This window comes from Heloderma suspectum, chromosome 5 (genome assembly GCF_057233095.1).
Source record: "Heloderma suspectum isolate Gila_16-S chromosome 5, 16-S_ref, whole genome shotgun sequence".
Taxonomy (NCBI): domain Eukaryota; kingdom Metazoa; phylum Chordata; class Lepidosauria; order Squamata; family Helodermatidae; genus Heloderma; species Heloderma suspectum.
Window position 1 is genome coordinate 231964162 of NC_139462.1, and position 15189 is coordinate 231979350.

Consider the following 15189-nt stretch of genomic DNA (forward strand, 5'->3'; position numbering starts at 1 on the left):
GCTGAGCCTCGTCGTGCCAGCGCCACTCCGGGAGGCCAAAGTCCTCGCACAGGTCCCCGCCTTGTCGGGAGTGTGTGTGTGTGTGTGTGTGTGAGAGAGAGAGAGAGAGAGAGAGAGAGAGAGAGAGAGAGAGAGGCGGCGGGGCGCGCGGCCTTGGCGCTGCCCGGGAGGCGGCCGGCCGGAGGGGCGCCCCGCCGGGGGCCGGCGCGGAGCAGCCCCAGCCCGGCGCCGCTCCGGATCTGGCCCGGGCAGCAGCGGAGCAGCGGCGGGGCTGGGGGCGGCGGGGCCGGCCTGCCGCTGCCTGGCCGGCGCCGAGGCCGCGGGCGCCCCGCTGGCCCCGCGGGGAAGGATCGGCGCCAGAGCCGGCGGAGCTCCCGTGGAGGAGGGGCCCGCGGCTCTCGAGCGGGCGCCCGGCCAGCCGCGCCAGCTGCAGCCTTCCCGGGGAGGGACCGCCCGGGCACGGGGAGGCCGGGTCAGCGCAGCGCGCTCCGCCGGGGCTTCCCGGGCGGCTCGTCTCGGAGCGGCGCGCGGCAGTTCGGCCGCTGAGCGGGGCAGCCCGGCGCCACCGTGTCACGCCTGGGCGCGGAGAGCCGCGCCGGCCGTCGGTACGTTCTCGGGCCAGGTTCAAGGGGATGCTGTTGCCGTGTGGGACCCTGAAGAGCTCGCGTCTCCTATGTCGAGGCCATCGGAAGGAGCGCCCGCTGCCACATCAGCCTGCCCCTTCACTGAGACCTGCAGGCCAGGGCCTCGCGGTTGCCCCAACACCCGCGCAGGCACGTCTGATGGCAACCGGGCGGAGGGCCGCTGGGGCAGTGGCACTCTGCCTTTGGAACCCTCTCCCCCGCGCAGTGTGGCGGGCACCATCCTTGCTGGTGCTTCAGCACCCGTTGAGAACTCATCTGTACACCCAGGCCCTTGCTGATTTCAATACCTAATGTAGTACATTCTCTTTGTTGTTGTTATCTGGGGATTGCATTCGAATTGCTGTTTTAATGCATTTTGTACACCACCCTGGGATAATGGAGGGCATTATATACAGTTTTTAAATAAATACATGATGCCAACCCCACCCCCACCACATCAGACACCAGTTCCTGCCTTCATCTACCCCACCCCCACCCTTCTTCGCGGTGCTGCCTGAAGCGGGTTGCTTCACCTTGCAGCGACATGAGGTCAGCCCCAGGGCGGGGCCTGTACACATTTGAACCCCTGCAGCCCCAATCCATCCATGATTTAATCTCATGACTTTTCCAGCAGCCAGACTGTTGCTCGAGGCTGTGTGATCTCTGCAGAGGTGCAAATGAACCCACAGGCTTGCAGATGGATGGATGGCCCCAGGATCTCTCTATTGCAATGCATCCAAGAAGGCTCCAGTGTAGCAGAGAGGTTGGCACTTTACATTGCCAAAGAGAAGGGGAGCTGCAGGAATGGCAAGCCGAGGTCAAGCTGCCCTGTGTTGAGAATCCCAAATCTTTAATCTCCACGCAGCAAGTTTGTTATTGTGGACGCATCCGTGTCTAGGCCGTCTTAATCACACTGAAGACAATGGGGCCACGGGCTTTCTTTGTGACACAGGCTGGGATCAGATGACTTGCCTGCTTCTTTGCAAGCACTCTCCAGAGACTGTGTATTTTAATTCTGGGGGGTGGGGGAAACCCCTCTGGCTGGGGGGATGCTGTGAGTTGTAGTCCAAGACATATGGAGAGCACCAGGCTGGGAGAGGCTGAGTTAAGCAGTCTGCATCTCTGGCTGTAAGATTTATTAATCTAATCAGGGCTTCTCCAAAGTAGGGTCAGCAAAAGGGGAATTCATTTACGAGGGGCTCGCATCAGCACCCAGCTCCTTAGGAACTGTGGGGAGGAGGGAGGGAGGGAAGCTTGAGGCCAGCAAGAACATCCTCCTAGTTGCTTAGGCGGGTGGGAGTGTCTGACACGGACATGTTTATAGGGGTGAAGGCTGGGGTGTGTGTGTCAAACCTCTTTCAGGCCAAGGGTCGAAATCCCACTCTGATAAGCTCTTGGGGGCCACAGTCCAGTAGTGGTGGGGGCAACCCCCCCATTAATACCAAAAATACCAGCATATTTTAGCTTAACGCTGTTACTGTCAGCAGGTAAGCCTTAGGAGAGGCATTGCAGCCTTTTAGAATTGGGGGGGGGGGACGACACTGCACAAAAGCTGGCAAGCCACCACATGATCAGTGGGGGCGGGGGATGGGGGACAGAGGAAGAAGGCATGACCATCTAGGATATGGATCTGGCCTGAGGTCCAACACCCCAAGTTAAGGAGCATAATCTGACCTACTCTGACCTATCGGTGCTAGGAAGCTGCCTTCCCCTGCCTCCCTGCAGCTCCCGCCTCTGGCAGGCTTTGGGTGGTGGCACCCAAGAGGCATTTCCCACTGGACATCACGTTACTGCAACACCTCCGTTCTCCAAGTGCTGATCCCTATGCAGCCCCTAAAACAGCACCATCCGCACACAAGAGGAAGGCATTGGCAGGGCTGGGAAAACTCCAAGGTCTGCAGAAGTACAAAAATCTTTAGGGGGAAAAACCCCTGGGGTAAAAGCTCCCCAAAGACAGCCCAGTGAAGCCCTGAACATGCTCAGTGGGCGTGGAAGGCAGACTGACTGTGTGTGTGAGAGAGTGATGGGGGAGGAGGGGGAGGGAGAAAGAGAAAACAAGCGCAGGGATGGATTGAAGTGGCTGGAAATCCTGAACAGAAGCACTCCATGCTGCAATATTTTGTTGCAGCTGCCCCTTGTTATTCAGGTGATCAATTCAAGACATGCTGCAGGTTCCAGACATTAATCAAACAGGACACCCCACTTGAGGCTCAGGGCAATATACAGTTGCTCAGTTACACTATATAGCTTGGCTTATTTGCTCGAGCCATCTGAATCCTGTTCTTCCTTTAATTGTGTTGTAAGACTTCTTTTTCACACCAGAAAGTCCTCTGGTGTCTTACAGTGCAAACCTATGCATGTCTACTCAGAAGTAAATCCTGCTGGGTTCAATGAGACATACTCCCAGGTATGTCTGTACAGGATGGCAGCTTTAATGACTAATGACTCTATTGTAGTCCAGAGCTCCCTGAAAATGCTACAAAGGGAATCAGGAAACCCTGCAGAATGGGGGTAGCTGTGGTGTCGGGGGGGAGGGGAAACCCAAAATTAGAGAAAGGGACCTTCTACCCGCGGAGCTCTTCCTCTTGTGGAAGGCAGATCCTTAGATGATTTTGTATGACGCCTAGAGGATTTGTTTCATAAGGCATCTAAATGCATAGCTAACTATTACAAGTGTGCTTGTTGCTGTTCAGAAGACAAAATTAATGATGGGAGTTTTGCACAAGGAAGCTTACAGCAGGTGCTAGATAGACAGACAAAACTAGGATGGTGGGAAGGTGGAGGAGAAGCTGGTGTGTCTGTGGGAAGTAAAACTGAGACGCAGTGGGGCGTTGGTGGGTTCGACGTTTTGCAAAGGGGGTGTCTTCCTAGCGCTATGTTGGTGCTGCCCACAAACCTGGTTTGAATGCTCTGCTGCAATCGGATCACCTCACTGCCACAGCAAAGCCAGTTTGGTGTGTTTACAGAAGAACCAGGCAGCCTCAAACCGCCTTGCTGCAAGGGAGCTGACCAAAGTTCTGATTCCAGCGCACCCAGTAGGGTTAGTTCTCCACGCACAGAAAAGTAGATCCTGAGAAGAGGATTCGAACTGAACATTCTCCCCCTGACATGGTAGGTTTCTTTCTATAGGGTATTTATTTGCTTGGAGGAGCATTCAGTCATGTCTCCAAGTGCTGTGACTGCACTGGAAAGGTGAGATATAAAATTTCTAAATAAATAAATATGCGTCCCCATCTGCAATCTGAAGTGGTACAACCCAGACACAGCTGGAATGCCTCAGTGAGGGCTAGAGCCTATGGTCAAGCAGCGTTTCCACTGAGGTTGGGCTTACCAACACTGATGTAACTGTTGCCTGTGGAGACTGGTACTGTGGATGTCCCATATTAACACATCTGGTTGTTTAAAACATTTTGGACCACTTTTCCTCAAAAAGAGTGCAAAAAGGCTTATGATCTGTAAGAACACAAAACAGCAACATCATATAATTAGAAAAATCCCCTCCCCCCCTGGGCAGCAAATATGAAGAGCATTGGAATAAAAGTACCTATAAGAATTGCCCACTAAAACCATTTCCATCAGAGTTAAAATGCCGGAGGGGTCAAAGGCCAAAAGGTTTTCACAGTGTCGTGAAAAGGAACTAATTTATGAGGTGGGGGCAATATCCTGGCTCTGATCAGAGGCATTTGGGCCATGCAGAGGCAATTTTGGGTTTTCAGTCTCCCTGGAACTTTCCCACCTCCCACCTCAGACTCTGCTCTACAAATTCCAGATGGCAATTATGCCAGCTCCATTTCATCTTTTCCTGTATTACTCCTCACAGAAACAAGGCTAAATTTGCAGAGCTGCACACATTACGATCGAGGGAAAGGCGTGGGAAGAGATGCTACGGTGGCCGACCACCTGTTTGCAGTCAGAAGGTGCAAATGAAATGAGCTGTCGCACGTTACATTCACAACATTTCTGCACTTCCCACATTATCAGGTGGCGGCGGTGGATGCCGTTGTTAAAAGGGGAGGAGTGATGCTTCTGTTCAACCTGATGGTGGCATTTTTAGACCCGGAACTCCACATCCATTACCAGGCCTGTGTGTATTATTTTTTCCAGGGGTGGGGGGACATCGCGGTCAGCAAAATAAATAGTTACTGAGAAAGCAGGAGGAGGTGAGCGATATAAACAATGCACATTGTGCCAAGTTGCGTAAATATACTCATGTTTTGCAAGTCATGAAAAAAGAGGCAAGCACTATGCAGGGAACTGAAGCTCCACCCCTTGTGATTGGGTTCCGCCTCCCACTGAGCTTCTGAGATTTTTAGCAGGCATGGCTAGTTCTCACCTTAAGGGCTAGAAACGTGGGATGGCTTTGTTTTTAAAACAAAAGCTGTGGGTTTCTGGAAGCTGACTACTAATTTATGGGACTGGAACACACAATTGTGGAATAACTACAGACGATGCCTACAGCCATTCCCATCGCAAATCAGAAATGCATAACATTGTAGACAAGGCTGATAAATTGCCACTGAGGAAGTAATGGATCTCACATGTCGCTATGCATCGATTTGGGTATGGAAGTGATTTGTGACAGTGCATCGAGGGCCCTGATCCAGAGGGCATTAGTCACACTTAAAAAACCCTCTGAAATCAATGTGCTGTACGTGGGGTAACCCTTGAAGACGGTTCGGAAGCTGCAGCTGGTACAGAACGCGGCGGCTCGCCTGATTAAAGGCAGCCGCCAGCAAGGTCACAACACTCCAGTGCTGAAGGAGTTGCACTGGTTACCAGTTGTTTTCCAGGCCAAATTCAAGGTGTTGGTTTTGACCTTTAAAACCCTATATGGTTCCGGCCCAGCCTATCTTAAGGAGTGCCTCCAGCAACACCAGACAGGCTGCTTAACAAGATCAGCCTCGGATGGCCTTCTCTCTGTCCCATCAGCCAGGACAGCTAGACTGGTGGGGACGAGGGAGAGGGCCTTCTCTGTGGTGGCCCCCACTCTGTGGAACTCCCTCCCTAGGGAACTCCGCCATGCCCCTCTTTAATGAGCTTCCGTCGTGCATTAAAAACATGGTTGTTCAGGCAGGCATTTGGGGTGGGTTAGGGTATTCTAGAAAATGTTTTTATTGTAGAATTTTATTGTTTTAAACTGTTTTATTATATGCTGTACAATGCCCAGAGTGGCTGGGTGACTGGCCAGATGGGCGATTAATAAATTTAATAAATAAATAAATAAATAAATAAGTCTCCAAACATGATTAACTTGGCCTGCATTGGACTCCAGGTCTTTACGGTAGACAAGAAGCTAAAGGGTTTGGCCTGCATCCATTGGGTTGCAGCCAATGTTAGTCGAACGGAACTCCCATTCCTTTCAGTGGGTCTGTTCTAAGTGGGATTCACACTGGGTACAACCCCTTAGGTTTAAGGGGCTAGGAAGGGTCTGGGTCTCGGAATGAGAACTGCGACTGCCAGGGAAAAGAGCCTTCCTCTCTGTGCCACTGCAGCAGCCAGCCAGTAGAGGGAGCTACTGGCACATTACCTGTTGTACCCGGGCAGCAATAATGCCAGCCGCCTACCGATTCGGTGGTGGTCAGGTGACACACGCGACCAATGGCATATCATCTGGCCCTATAAAGCTGCAGAAATTGCCCCCAGCTCTCAATTTGAGCAACTTGCCTCTAGTGTAGCACAGCTTCACCCAACTGGATAGTGTCCTCCAGGTATTTTAGACTTCAAGTCCCATCAGCCTCAGCCAGCATGGGCAATGGTCAGGAATGCTGGGAGTTGTAGTCCCAAACACCTGGAAGGCACTAGGTTAGGTGGACCACATGTGGGCAACTCGTGGCCCTCGAGATCTGCGGTGTAGAGGTGCACCTTGAGGTGCAGGCACTCATCATGACAGTCCCTGTAGCCACACCCCCAAGGAGAGGCCACGCCAGTTCTAGGAAATTTCCTCTGAACCAAGAGCAGGTCCTTGCAAAGCGAATGGGTCTTAATTGCTCATTCCAGACCGAGCCACCCCAAAGTACTTTGCATCGCAACCAGGACCAATGTATTGCTGCTGGGGATGCCCGTTCCTCCACAGCGGCTGTGAAGGGTGCAGCTAAGCCCAGAGGGAACAGGGACGTCTGGCGGGGCTGGCAGGTGACATTAGCGTCCCCGCTAATCAGTCCGTGCCGGCACTGGCTCCACTACACCACTGCGCCAGATATTTTGGCCTAGAACTCCCATCAGCCTTAGTCAGCACAGCCAATGGTGAGGGACGATGGGAGTTGTAGGCCAGAACAACTGGATGGCCACACTTTGCCCACCCTTGGTGTCAGGGCCGGCCCAAGGCATTTTGCTGCCTGAGGCAACGGACAAGATGGCGCCCACTCTATACTACGTCCAGAAGCCGACCGGACAGGCCGCTGAATCTTACTTCAACAGTAGTAAGGGGATAGGGCCCCCACCCCACCCCGAGGCAGCAGTCTAACTTACGGGTGCAGGGCAGGCTGTGCGGCACATACATTTCTTTCCCCCAAGAAAGGAGAATGCCAAGGAGGCTCAGGAGGAACGGCTGGGGGGGTTGCCTACTGCTCCCAGCAGCTGCTGCCTGAGACAGTTGCCTCACTCTGCCTCATGGCAGGGCTGGCCCTGCCTGGTGTAAGGATGTTTTTCCCCCTTGGTTTTTTAAAGTTAGCATAGAGATATTATGAGGGGTATGCATCTATGGGGTGGGGGCACAGCTTATGTGGTGCAGGGGAGCTTAAGGGCTGTGAGAGCTTATTAGCATGGCATGCTGAAGGGGGCTCAAGGGATAGAGCTTATAAGTGGGGGTAACACTATAGGGCTTAAGGGGGCAAGTAGGGAAACACTGAGGCACAGATCCAATGTATCAGAAGCTTATTCGAAGCAATACATTGGCTGATAAGAAATGTTTTATTGCTCTTCGAATTGTGTGAGGCCTTGTATGTACGAAAGTGACCAGTCAAAAGTTATAAAAAGGAATGCAGATGCTGCAGAATCAGCTTTCTCCTTGTCCAGAATCGCTGATATTGTAGTTTTAGATCTCCCTGTGTCTAGACAGGACCAAAGTATAAAGCGATTCATTAACCGCAAGAAAGCAGAACTTAGGCCCATTTCAGAGGCAACACTTTACGTCAAGGAGAGCGATGACTTTAGGGACAAAAGGGTGGACTTTCTGGGAATAGGATGACCTAAAAGATTTTGTGGACCGACAGATTTGAAGATTTTAGAATATACATTAAGGAGGTCACCAATTTCAAAAATGTTTTACGCTTAAGCATGATGGGACCTGGGGTCCCCTCCTCCTGACTGCAGGGCCTCAATGGAGGTCCTGTATTGTGAGAAGGTTCCCTTTGCCAGGGAGAGAAGAGCTTTCCTTTACTGGTAAATGGTGGCGTGAGCGCTGCCCAGACAGCCGCTAGTGTGGCACGTGTGTGTTCAACTTTTGCGTTCATCCTTTAATGCATGCATTTAGCTTATGTTGTTGTTTAGTCCTTATTTGTAGAATTTAAGTGAATGTGAGTGTTAGCATTCTAACGTGAGTCCTCAAAGGAACCTCACCTACAACATCATGGCCAAGCTGAGGCTGTTTGGAGTAAGTGTGCCTATATCCAACACCAGGGACCCTGAAATCCGAGCCTCCAGTCTTTCCCTTCCACTGGTGGAGATACACAAGATCAGCCCTTGCCCACCTGGTACCTTCCTGATGTGCTGGACTGCAATAATTCCATACTTCACCAAGCAAAGGCCATGCTGGCTGGGGATTATGGGCGCTGCATTAGGCTGCTCAGAACGCTCTCAGATTGCTTGCATCTGTTTACCTGCCTGTCAGTTCACCAGCCCATAGGCCTACTAGCTAATTTGCCTCCTTCTTTAGTACCTGCCTTTCTCATCTCCCCACCTTGACTCCTCCAGCCCACCTCCCCGGTGTCAACTTTTCCCTGTCTGATTCCTGAGGCAGGTGTGCCACCAGGACACCCTGCCACGCCTCACAGCAAGTGACACATGGCAGCGGCTTAACTTTTAAAAAATGGGTTTTTATTTTATTATTATTAATAATTATTATTGTTATTATTTCAACATCTTTAATTTTTTTCACATTTTAAACTTGTTTCTCAAAAAAGGCTGGGTAAAGTACAAAAAAAAGTCAGTCGAGTCACAGCAAAGGTTTAGAAATCACAGAAGTGAGTGAGGGACGGGACGGTGTGGGGGTGACAGGAGCAAGCTAACCCAGGCAATATACAGACAGGGACATACCATACAATCCAACGCACACAATTCATCGAGGAAAACTTGAGGAGTCATTGTCTTGTCTATTATTATTTCTTTTCTTTTCTTTTTCTGTACAAAATACACCAAAGCATGCTATGAAGTCAGGGGAGAAAACAGAACAATTACGAGAAATGAGATTTGTACAAGAGGAAATGGCTCCCATGCTCTTGCTCCTTTTTCAAAATCCAGCTCCTTCTCTCGCTTCATGTCAGGTTGTTCTGCAAGCAATTCACCTCAGAGTCATCCGGGTCCCCTTTCCCATTGTCGAGCTTGGGTGACACGGAGTTCTGAATGTTAAAGGATTCCTCTTCTTTTAGGCAGGATTTCAAGGGGTCTTGAAGCTTGTGAGGTGCATTGGGGTCATCCTAAATGGAGTGGGGGTCAGGGAGGGGAGGGGGCATGAGAGAGGGAAGGAGTCAGCACTAGCAGAGATGGGAAAAGAATCTTCCTCTTCCCTCCCCACCTCTTTTTCCTTTGGTGTTGTGTCTTTTTAGATTGTGAGCGTGTGGAAAGGGGCTGTCTTGTTTTTATTAATTGTATTAGCACACGTCAGCCACTCTGGGAGCCTTTGTGGATGAGAAGGGAGATAAAAATGCTTTAAGGGCACAATCATATGCATGGCTGGGGAGTGCTGGGAGTTGTAAGACTTTTTTTTCTGTCTAAATATGCATAGGACTGCACCCTAAATAAATAAGTAATAAATAAAAGAAACTTTATTATTGTTATTATTCTTATTGTTAATTTACTTTTTAGATACCTTTCTAAAAAAGACTCTATCTTACCACAAAATTAAAACATCCAAAATTTAAAACAGCTAGAAACAGCTATCCCCTAAACTACCACCGACCCATAATGAGGATGCCAGTGAGAGCCAGTGAGAGCCAGGGAGATCTGAGTTCAAACCTCGACGCTGTCATGAAGCTCACTGGTGTGTCTTGGGCACGGGTTAGATTTATCCAAGCCAGAGAAAAATTCAGGGCTTCTAAATGTTCATCTCTACTTCAAGGTAAATGTTACAAGTTCCCGAACCGATCAAGCAAGCTTCACGGGCAACTTCAGTTCCCGGCACCTGGGTGAAGGGTACTGCCGAGGGAAAATAAGGCAAATAAGGAAAATAATGGGGGCCAGCATGACTGCGTGAACAACAGGCTCGATGTTCTGGGGCGTGTCAATGAAATCAGGTATAGTCCAAACAGAGCACCCCGAACCGTTGCAAAGGATCCAGAGAGGCCCATCCCAGCTCAATCAGCACATCCATGTGAAGCGGCTAAGTATCTCGCGCCAGTCCCACAATAGTACTTGAATGCGGACAGAGCAGAGAGAATGAGGAAGGGCGGAAGGCAGGCCAGGCTTCGTCCAGCTCGGGTGGGCTGGATGCGGGCGTGTGGCCGAACCTCGCAGAGTAAGGAGAGTTATGGGGTGGGGGAGAAGCAACTCAAAAGATTTAAATCAGGTGTGTTGAACCTCTTTCTCTTTGAGGGCCGAATTCAATTCCAGAGAAGCTCTCGGGGGCCACACTCCAGTGGTGGGTGGGGCCAAAGGCAAAGGGGCGGGTTGAAAAATACCCCACATACCAGCATCTTTGAGCTTAAAGCTCTGACTGCCAGTCACGAAGCCGAATTGGGCGTGAGTTTCTGCACCCCTGGTCTAAACGCTAGAAGGCCGAATGTTGTCAAAACTCCTTTGGTGACGGAAGAGAATCCGCGCTCAGAACCCAAGGAGCATGCAAAAGATGCATTTGCTGCTTTAAAACGTGGCAAAAACTATCCTGCTGAGGACAGAACTGGAGCATGGTGCTTACTACAGCACAGATAACATATATGGCACAGGAGCGGACCCTGCTGCGAACCACTGCTGCAAATACAGACTGTAATTTGACATCATCGGGCCTTGGAAGAGGCTGACATTTCAAAACTACTCAGCAGAGCCTAGCCCTACATCAGCCTTCCCCAACCTGGCACCCTCCAGATGTTTTGGACTCCGGCTCCCAGCATTCCTGACTATTGGCCATGCTGACTGGGGCTGATGGGAGTTGAAGTCCAAAACATCTGGAGGGCACCAGCTTGATCAGGAGTTAAATGCCTTCTGGAAGAGGGCAGTCTTGACCTGTGTAAAGTGAAGAGGCCAGGTGGATCTCCCTGGGAAGGGCATTCCGAAGATGGGGCCACTACAGAGAAGGCTCTTTCCCTCATCGTCACTCATTGCGCTATTGTGGGTGGTGGCACCCAGGGAATTGCCTCTGAAGACAAAGAACAGCAGCGTGGCTCTTGTGCAATAGAAGTCCCCTTCAGAGAGAAGCCAAGTAGGTCGATATGCGTTTTCACAAACTGGTTAAAATGTCCGCTTGTTTCTTGGGGAATTTGGAGAAGACTCCTTTGATCGTCAGGCCAGCCCGTGAGTCTTGCTTTAGCAGCTGCCACTGAATTTTAATCAAAATCAATGAGCATGTGCATGTTTTGTTTTTTTCAAACTATGCTTTTATTGTCATTGTTGTCCAGGACTTTTAAATCTCTGTTTTTAATTTGGATTTGATCTGGTCAGGTTGCTGTTGTGTTTTGTTTATTTCAGTTGTCCTATTGATGCCTACTTAGAAATAAATGCCATTGGGTTCAATGGGGCTTACTCCCAGGTAAGTGGGTACAGAGCAGCAGTCTTTATTAGTATAAATTTTATATTGGAAACTGCTCAATCTTCCCTTTTTTTCTTTCTTACATGAAGAGCAGGCTATCAAATTCCTTAAATAAATGAATATTTTTAAATACTAGAAGTAAAAGAAATGAAATAGAGCAGTCCATTTCTACCAAGTCCTGGCTGCTCAAACCAAAGCTTTAGAACAGCAGCCCCAACCACGAGTATCTTCCAGAAGTGTTGGACTACCACGTCGGCCACGCTGGCTGGGAATGATGGGTGTTGCAGTCCAATGCTTCTGCAGGGCACTCGCCTGGGGACAGCTGCTTTCGGAGATGCGCTCACGCTCCAGCATGGTTCTGGTTCTCTGTGCATGCTCTTGCGTTCTCAAGTCGTCCCCCACTCCCACCCCCACCCCGCAACAATGATAGCAGTGCAGAAGGGCAGTCAGCAAAGGCATAGCTGCCCGTGCCCCCTAATCCTTTCCCCCAATCCCAGCCCCCTCCTCTGCACTGCCTCAGCCAGAAATGTGCGGTCGCTCACACGCAGACAGACAGACACCACGGCAGACAAGCTGGGCTCAAGCCCGGATGAGGATGGACACAGCGAGGTGGGCAGGTGGGCTGGGGAGCGGGAAACATGGAGGGAGAAGTGCATGGAGCAGTTACCACTCAAAGCAACAACTGCGCCAGTCGAGAGAAGTGGCTTTGCGGTACGGCACACAGATCTGGACTAGGGTGTCCGGGTGTCCTGCTTTACAGAGGGCTGTCCTGAGATCGATTGCATTCAAATCATCGTTGCTATTTCTGTATTTGCATTTTTATGTCTACATTAGCATATGCAAATGTTACACAAATTGGTGTCCACTTTTATCCTCTTTTGAGGGGGATATGCTTTCTCTTTTTGGCAATGTGTAAGTGGCCACGCTAGACGCACCCCCCCCACACACACACACACACCGCCCCTGCTCAGTAAGAGACACCATCCAGGACACTGGGGGTGGCAGGGCACTGCTCAATGGGTGGTCTTGAACCAGGCCCCCGAGGGCACACCGGCACTCTCCAGAAGGCTGTTATTCGGAGTGATCCCAGAGGGCTGTTATTCGGAGTGATCCGAAAGAGACTCTCAGGGACCAGGAGTCCATCTACGACAAGGAGCCCATCTGCAGGCTGGAGAATCTGCCGCTCAAGTGGTGCTGACCCCTTTACGTGAGTTACTTTTAGGCCACCTTTAAGGGAAGAAACTTCTCACAGCCTGTGTAACCTGCGTGTGGCCTGGAGAGCTCGCTTGAAGGGAGTGGGGTGCCGCCAGTCTGCATAAGGCAACAGCACAGGAGCCTCCTTCGGCCCCAGGGCCAGATTCTGCTTTGGAGACGCTCTCAGGGGCTGCATTCTCGTGGTGGGTAGGGCCGGAGGCAAAGGGGGTGGGGCAGAGGCAAGGCAGCGGGGCCAAACTACAAAAATCCAGCATGCTGTGGTTTACAGCTCTGATTGTCAGCAACTCAGACTTAGGAGAGGCATTTCAACCTTTTAGAATGGGGGGCGGGAACACCCCATGGTAGACCTTTTTCTCCCTCTCCCATAACCCTAGGACCCAGCACCCCATGAAGCTGATACATGGGAGATTTAGGACAGATGAAAGGGAGGCCTTCCTCACTGCGTGCAGAGTGAAACGATGGGATTCCTCTTTAGTGACGGCCACCCCTTTGGATGGCCTTAAAAGTGGATTGGACAAATTCCTGGAGGGGGAGCAAGCCCTTAATGGCTACTCGTCCTGACGGCTCTATGCTCCCTCCAGGATCAGAGGCAGGATGCCTATGTGCACCAGTTTCTGGGGATTGTGGGCAGGAGGCATTATTGCTCTCCTGTCCTGCTTGTGGGCTTCCCGTTGGGACATCTGGTTGGCCATTGTGAGAACAGAATGCTGGACTAGTTGGGCCTCTGGTCTTACCCAGCCAGGCTCTTCTTATGTTCTATATGGCAGGGAACCACCAGATCCCTGGTCTCAGTTAGTGGTATCAGAGAAATTGGCAGTGGATTCAAATGAATTTGGATTTCTCCAAATCTGACCTGTGGATTCCACAGGGAACGGGCTTTTTCTGAGTCATGCAGATTCCACCAACTTGAGGACCAGTATTTAACTTTTGGGGAGGAGTTGCACTAATTTGCATTAGCACTGATTGGCATTAGCACAAGTGCACACTTGAGCAAACACACTAATCTGCATTAGTTAATCCGTATTACCACTACTGCACATTAACTAATGCAGATGGGCATATTTGTGCAAGCATTTGCATTAATGTGAATGAGCAGAAGTGCAATGACGTTCTGTTTAAAACAAAGCCGATTCTGTCAATTAGCACACAAAACATCGATGGAGGGTACTTAACAAAATCTGCACATCCCTAGTCCCATGGATGGCGCACATCAGCAGGGGCGCTCACCGGTGTTGGTCCGGAGCAGGTGGGGAGGGGGAATGGGGGCAGGGGAGGGCGGAAGGCAGAGCCTGAGGCATGCAGAAGGGGAAGACGTGAAGAAGACAAGTTACCTGACAGATAATGTTATCATAGTAAGCCAATGCACGGGCATGAGGGGAGAGGTTACACGGGGTGTCGCAAAATTTCCTTACATTTGGGTGGGAGCCCTCGGCAATTGTGGACAGCGAGAAGTTGTCATTGTGCAGTTCGGAAGGAGCTCGGTATCTGCCGGTGGGGAGAGGAGATAAAACCAGGAGAGGGAGAGAGAGGAGAATCAGAAACGCCTGTGACGCTGCCTAGCCATTCCTTCCAGGCCGCTCCGCACACGACAGCCGGAGCTCAGGAGGTTGTCAACCAAGGCTGGCGCCCAGGTCGAGCACCTGTGCCCATGCCCCATCGGGGCCATTGGCAAGCACCCCTGGAGCGGCCCCTTCTCCTCACCGCTACAAGCTGCTCCCTCACCCTGGCCCGGACAGCGGCGGGGGCGAGGAGGAGGAGCAGGAGGTGCTGCGGCCTCCTGGCTCCCTGGCCCTCAAGCAAGCAAGCGGGGCAAGACGCGAGACCAGGATGGGGAGCGGGAGCGGTGAAAGGCGGGGTGCCTCAGTGAGGGAGGGGGCTGGCTGAGGGTGTCTCACCCTCAGAAACCTGGAGCTGGCCCTGGTTTTAACCCCAGGGCTGCTTCTCAGTGCGATGGCTCAGGGCTGGAGCATATGAAGTCATGAAAGAGAGTGCCTCTGAGCAGGTGCAGAGCACCTCCCGCTCACTTCTAATCAGACATTTCATGTCATTTAAGTGTGGCTTCCGCAAGGGAACATCCCAGGCCAGTTAGGAAAAGCCTCCTGCCAACTCTTCTGCTTTGACATACCTAACTGCATACATTTGACACCATTTGTGTCCTCTTTTAATTCATTTTGACTGAAATGGTTAGAATGTATTTTGATTAAAATAATTCATTTTTTTATTATGGAGGGATGTGATGAAAATCATAGCGATGTTCACTACTGTTGAGGACCATAATTGGTTCAGGGCTGCCTTAAGAAATAGGGTACAAAGATATTTTTAAAAGATCACATGGGGTGGGGGGTGTGTGGAACCAGTTTATTGCCTCCAATGTGCTAGAAGGACCAGAACAGAACAACTAGAAGGGACCTTTCATGTATCATGTCCAGTCAAGTCTTGGATCCCTCAAAGTTC

The 15189-nt window shown here is 51.0% G+C and overlaps 1 protein-coding gene across 4 annotated transcripts in view; it reads right to left on the reverse strand.

Annotated features, from left to right (window-relative positions):
• Positions 1–8637: 8637 nt before the first annotated feature.
• The window catches only part of CSPG5 (chondroitin sulfate proteoglycan 5), a 28809-nt gene continuing 22257 nt past the window's right edge, over positions 8638–15189 (reverse strand). The window contains exons 4-5 of one of the 4 annotated variants that reach the window (XM_084859601.1): positions 14148–14220; positions 8638–9256 (exon numbers count right to left, since the gene is read on the reverse strand). In XM_084859601.1, coding sequence (XP_084715727.1) covers positions 9095–9256; positions 14148–14220 — 235 coding nt within the window. In that variant the 3' untranslated portion in view covers positions 8638–9094. Of the gene's footprint in view, positions 9257–13952; positions 14025–14066; positions 14221–15189 lie in introns of those variants that run through there. The other 3 variants (XM_084859600.1, XM_084859599.1, XM_084859602.1) reach the window with 3 other exon arrangements.